General features: G+C 40.4%; 1 protein-coding gene across 4 annotated transcripts in view; it reads right to left on the minus strand.

Moving 5' to 3' along the window:
- LOC132814652 (protein EFR3 homolog A-like) overlaps positions 1-4,899 on the minus strand; it is a 159,759-nt gene extending 154,860 nt beyond the window's left edge. For all 4 annotated transcript variants that reach the window (XM_060823556.1, XM_060823555.1, XM_060823554.1 and 1 more), the window contains exons 1-2: positions 4,819-4,899; positions 4,529-4,626 (exon numbers count right to left, since the gene is read on the minus strand). In XM_060823556.1, coding sequence (XP_060679539.1) covers positions 4,529-4,538 — 10 coding nt within the window. In that variant the 5' untranslated portion in view covers positions 4,539-4,626; positions 4,819-4,899. The remainder of the gene's footprint in view (positions 1-4,528; positions 4,627-4,818) is intronic.
- Positions 4,900-6,000: the final 1,101 nt, after the last annotated feature.

Consider the following 6,000-nt stretch of genomic DNA (forward strand, 5'->3'; position numbering starts at 1 on the left):
AAAAATATAGTTAAAATGAAACAAAATCTCTGGCTATCCTGAGACCAACCAGAGATAGTACTTCTCTCAGGATGATTCTTTTTTAAGTGGAAATGTAGATCCTGATTTGATGCTGAACTTAATTTCAATGCAGCATGTTTTAAGCAACAAGAATTTTGTGAAGCCAACCCTTGGCTACTCGTACAGATTTTAACGTATGTACTTAACAAATGAGGCCTACTCTTTATCCTCATCAAAGATTTGTCACGTGTGCAAAAACACTTTTCATTGCAATTTTTCCCCCATTTTGATCCTGAAAATAGATATCAAAAGACTGAAATGCACTGCAACAAAATATTTACCCCAGTTATGTCACAAAAAGATTTTACATCTCAGAAGCTGTTTGTACGTGAGAAAGGACAAAAGTAAAAATGAAGAAATCTTCAGAATTTAAGCATTTTATTAATCTGAAATCAACACAATGCAGTGACCATTAGATATTTCCTTTCCCAAACACAGTTAAAAGATCAACACTGCTGTTCTCCAAGACACCTTTAAAAAGTCTCAGTTCACAGAATTATGCATTTAAAACAAGTGAACTTAGGAGCTAATTTTACTTTTGTTACTTTGAATGCTACCAACCTTAAAACACCTCTTTATTTAATTTTATCCTCTCCAAGTTCTTTAACAATATTGATATAAAATACTCATTTTGCACCTCAGTCAGGTTAATCATCGTTTCTCACACATTTTGCTTTGAGAAATTTCTTAATTCAGTTGTAGGCCTGTAGAACACTCTGCTGCAGAAGACTGTTAAGGCAAAAGCTTGAAAGGGTAGGCAGAGAAAGTCAAAACAGAGTAATGAGTTGGATGATCAGCCATTATATTGAATGGTGAAGCAGGCTCAAAGGCCAAATGGCCTATCCCTCTCCTATTTTCTACGCTCTATTTTTCCTTCTTTCCCTTTGCAGCTCTTCTTCATATTTTCTATATTCAGCTTGGGTCTTTAATATACTGAGCCTCACATGAAAGAGAGAAAAAAAAGAGGGCTTATATCCAAATGAAAAGATGCAGTATCCTTTCACACTGGGAACATGTATCCCTTGGAGTGAACATTGATGCCAATTCCTATAGTCTCATGGGATTAGGCTAATCATGAGAATGGCAAGGCCAGGTATGTTGCCAAACTACTTGTCGTAGACACACAACTACGTGACAATACTGAAGAGAGAGATTACTATGTGATGTGTGTAGAAACCAAGTAGTGTCTTCACACTGAAGACATCTTTTTCTTGTAACGTGACATGTCTGGTACACTAAATAGGATAGATTTGGCAACTAACAGCTTAAATGTGGGTCAGGAGAGGCAACAGAATTGTACTCCATGGTGTAACGTCTTATCCTATGACCTGTTATTTCCTTCAGATTCACAACCCTGATTCGAAGAGGAAATTTATCCATACATGTAGCATGACTAATTCAAAGCTTTTTGATCGGCCACATCCGATTATTAACTATGGTGGGCAATGAAACAAACAGAAGCAGAGGCCTTTATCCCTATCCTCAACAAAGGCAGAGCTCATTACTTGAGTGTAAAAAGCAAGTGTCCTGCATTCACAACTGTCTTTAGACAGAATTGCTAAGTAGATGGTGCATTCCGGCCTCTACCTGAGATTGGCATTTGTGATCGTTGCAATCTTCAGACTGGGTAGAAAGTCTATGGGCTGTAAACATTAAAAACTTATGCTACAAGGCTAGCCTCACCTCTAATTGCGCTATACAAGTACAGCACTGACATCTACCTAAGTGGAAAATTCCCCCACTATTTCCTTTCACAAAAGGCAGGACAAATCCATCCAGTGAGGAACTGTTTCACAGTCAGTTCTCAGTCATCAATAAAACAAGGAAAGGTGTCACTGCCAATCAAACAGCTGCTACTGACCAACGCAATGCTCACTGAAACTTAGGGAATTAAGGCCACTCCAATGTGGTGACTTTAGACATTTTGAAGGCTTCTGCTAACATCCCAGATAGATAATTAACAAACAATATGAGAAAATATAAGTACTGCTTAGTGGAAAGAAAAGATGGTAAGAATAAGTGCGTTATTTTAGGTTGACGAGTTGTGCAGCATTTTGTTTTTATTACACCAATATGTCCTATAACAAACTGAACACCAACAAGTGAAGCAAAATGCAAATTATATAACGTGGTTAAAATAAAGAAAATGCAAAATCTCACAACTAATGCGCCTTCTACTATCCTAGGACATTGAAACCAGTTTAGATTTCAAAAGTTGCTTCTAAAGACAGATCTAGACATTAAATGGTCACAAACTTCAGAAACAACTTCAGAACAATCAATCCTCAGGGATTTTTAAAACAGAATTCTGACGAACATTTGCATTATTGAAATGTGAGTATTTTACTACTTGGAACAAAAGTTAGGTTGAATAAATTTATTTTCTACTGTGTCTTCTCTACTGCAAGATCTTGGTCCAATACCTCACCGTGGCAAAGTGGTAATGTCACTTGGCTAGTAATCTAGATCCTCAGGTCAATATTCTGGGAATCTTGAGTACAATAAAACGTGATTTTTTTAAAAAATGGGGACGGGGGTTGGAATTCCAAGATTATGGCCCGGTGAGGAAAGAAATAGCAATATATTTCCAAATCAAGATGGTGAGCAGCTTGGAGGGAAACTTACAGGTGTCTGCTTTCTTTGTCCTTCTAGAAGAAAATATTCATGACTTTAAAAGGTGCTGTCTAGCGATCAGGGCCGAATTTCTGCACTGCATCTTATAGATCGTACACAACTCTGCTACTGAGCATTTGTGGCAGAAAGAGTGGATGTTTGCGATTGCTTTACCCTGAATAGAGCTAAGCTACAGGAGCTACAGGTATCCAGGCAATTAGGGAATATTTCACCACACTCCTAATTTGTGCTTTGCAGATGACCAATAGCCTTTGGGGAGTCAGGAGGTGAGTTACTTGCTGCAGTATCCCTAGCCTCTGACCTGCTCTTAAAATCTTAGAATCCCTAGTATGGAAGCAGGCCATTCAGCCTATTGAGTCCACACCGACCCTCGAAGAGCATTCCATACAGACCCACACCCCCAACCTTTTCCTACATGGCTAATCTACCTAGCTTGTATAGCCCTAGACACAATGGGCAATTTACCATGGCCAGTCCACCTGACCTGCACATCTTCAGACTGCGGAAGAAAACTGCAGCATCCAGAGGGAACCCATACAAACAGGGGGAGAATGTACAAACTCCACACAGACAGTAGCCCAAGGGAGGAATCGAACCAGAGTTCCTGATGCTGTGAGGTTCATATAGCCACTGCATTTATATGATGAGGGCAGTTCAATTGGTGGTCACTGGCAACCCTCAATGTTGAGTGTGAGGATTCAGTGATGGAACGTAACTGAATATCAAGGGCTGTGGTTAGATTGTCTCTTATTTATACTTGTGGGGTGCAAATATTACTTGCTAGGTCTGACCTACATGAGATTTCAGATCCACAGCCATGTGGACAATTAGTGATAGGCCAGCATCTGTTGCCGAGCCAGCTACACTCACATCCTATGAGAAAATTTTAAAAAGCCAAACTACTGTACAAAATTACAATAGTAAATACTAGTCAAGAATTAAATATCAAGTCTAAAATATTAAGCCAATCATACCTAGTGGAAATGCAGAAATGAACTAATTCAAACAACTTTTAAATTAAACAGTTCCACATTTTGTGAATTAGAGCAGTTTATGACTCATTCAACAAGTTGATACTGCCTGACTTGACATCACAAGGTATATATATGAAGCAACAGATTTTAAAATTTCCACTGTCCTTCACATACAAAATACTGCATTGTTTTGAATCAGAACAAAAATGCATCCTTGCATTGGAATGATGCAGACAGGGTTAGGTTTAGGTTAGGGCTAAGGCTAAGTCTAGCACGATAGGGTTAAGGTTAGCATTAGGGCGAGGGCTAGCACTACAGATAGTGCAAAAGGGTTAGATTGAGGGTTAGGTCTAGAGAGACTTTGGGCTAGGGTTACAGGTAGGGTTAGGGTTACACAGGAAGAAGTTAAATACTATCTTAAGTTATACATATTACATATAAACACACCACTAGTATATAAACTCACATAAGAATCCCACACACAGAATGGAAATGATTTGTCATGTAGTCTCCAAATCTGAAGTTACATGATCTAAATTTACATTTCATAAAATGTAATATTTCAAGAAGATTGCAAGAACACAATCATTAAGGAAAGGGTAAACATAAATTATCCCATCAACTCAAAGGACGACAATGAAAATAAAGAATGTTGTTCAGGCTAAAATCTTGCATTTCAAAAAAATCTATCCCCACAAACTTTCGGTTGAGAGTAGCCTCAGTAACACCAGGTAAGTTAACCAGCAAATCATGCAGCCTTCTTTAGTACTCTAGCTTGAACACATTCTAGTCCTCTGTCAGTCACTAGTCACTAACACCAGGGTCACAGGAATTCAAAAGGGATTGAGGCAAATCCTTACCTGCAGGCATCCTGGGCGCTGGTAACCTGCACCTTTACAACTGGCAGACTGTTACCGAGAGGTTTTAGTTCATGGATCCAAATGGAGCATCTCACCACCTACAAACCCAAACACACAGACCCATCACAAGGAGGAAGCAGCTTCCGGGAACAGCCCGGCCCAATGTCCCGGCCCCAAGCCCCCGACAGCAGCACATTCACGGCCTAACACCTCCCAGGGAGATAGGACAGGCCTAGATGTCCTGACCCTGCCAGCCAGATGCCCGATAATCTCCCCCCCCATACAGTTACCTCCAGCTTCCGGGCGAATCAAAACCATCCGCGAGACACCGGGAACGGAGGAGAAACACTTCCGGTCACGGGGAGGCGCTTCCGGAGGGCGTCAGTGACAGGAGGAGCCTGGGAGTGACGTGGGGTGGTCACAGTGACAGTGTGTGGAAGATAGTGTCAGAGAGGGAGAGAGTTTTTTGATGTCATATATTATTAACAGTTTCATGCGGTCTTTTTTTTTAGATTAGATTCCCTACAGCGTGGAAACAGGCCCTCTGGCCGAACAAGCCCACACCAACCCTCCAAAGAGTAACCCACCCATTTCCCTCTGAATGATGCACCTAACACTATGGGCAATTTAGAATGGCCACTTCACTTGACCTGCACATCTTTGGACTGTGGGAGGAAACTGGCGCACCCTGAGGAAACCCATGCAGATATTGGGAAAATGGGCAAACTCCACACAGGCAGTCACCCAAGGCTGGAATCGAACCTGGGTCTCTGGCATTATGAGGCAGCAGTGCTAACCACTGACCCACCGTGCCGTCCAGAATCAAATGCTACCAGTCTTTTTTGTTTTTACTGCTCTTCTTTTTATTTCATGAATTGCATGTTGTACAAATACCCCTGACAGATGGCCTGACCACCTGCTGGTATGTCTATTAACTTTTATACATATGTGTAGACCTACATGCACTTTACGGTACTGGTAACTGGAATACGGTACGACACTACCGTTCTACCATAGCAGGCAGAATGGAAACAGTTATTTTGTAGATAAATATTCAATAATGGCCATAATTCTTTTTCCTTTTCTTGTTTATTATTTTAAATTAAGATCTGGCACTTGTTTGTCCATTTTTTGACTCATACTAAGCATGAATTTCATCCCCTCGAAAACAATACCTCGTGTATAAGTCAACCCACTAATTTTAGCTTAAAGAAAATCTTCAAAACTCGACCTATGCGCAAGTATATATGGTAAGTCCATATTCTTCCTAATGTGAGTAAATTCTGTCCCTAAGAATCTTCTCCAATAATTTTCCTACATTGAGATAAGACTCACTGGCCTGTAATTTCCCAGATTTTCCCTGCTGCCCTTCTTAACAAAGGAAAAACGTTGGCTATTCTCCAGTCCTCTGGGCCCTCTCCTATGACTAAAGTGGATACAAAGATTTTTTACAAGGATCCAGCAATTTTCTT

This window comes from Hemiscyllium ocellatum, chromosome 4 (assembly GCF_020745735.1).
Source record: "Hemiscyllium ocellatum isolate sHemOce1 chromosome 4, sHemOce1.pat.X.cur, whole genome shotgun sequence".
In the NCBI taxonomy this organism is placed as follows: Eukaryota; Metazoa; Chordata; class Chondrichthyes; order Orectolobiformes; family Hemiscylliidae; genus Hemiscyllium; species Hemiscyllium ocellatum.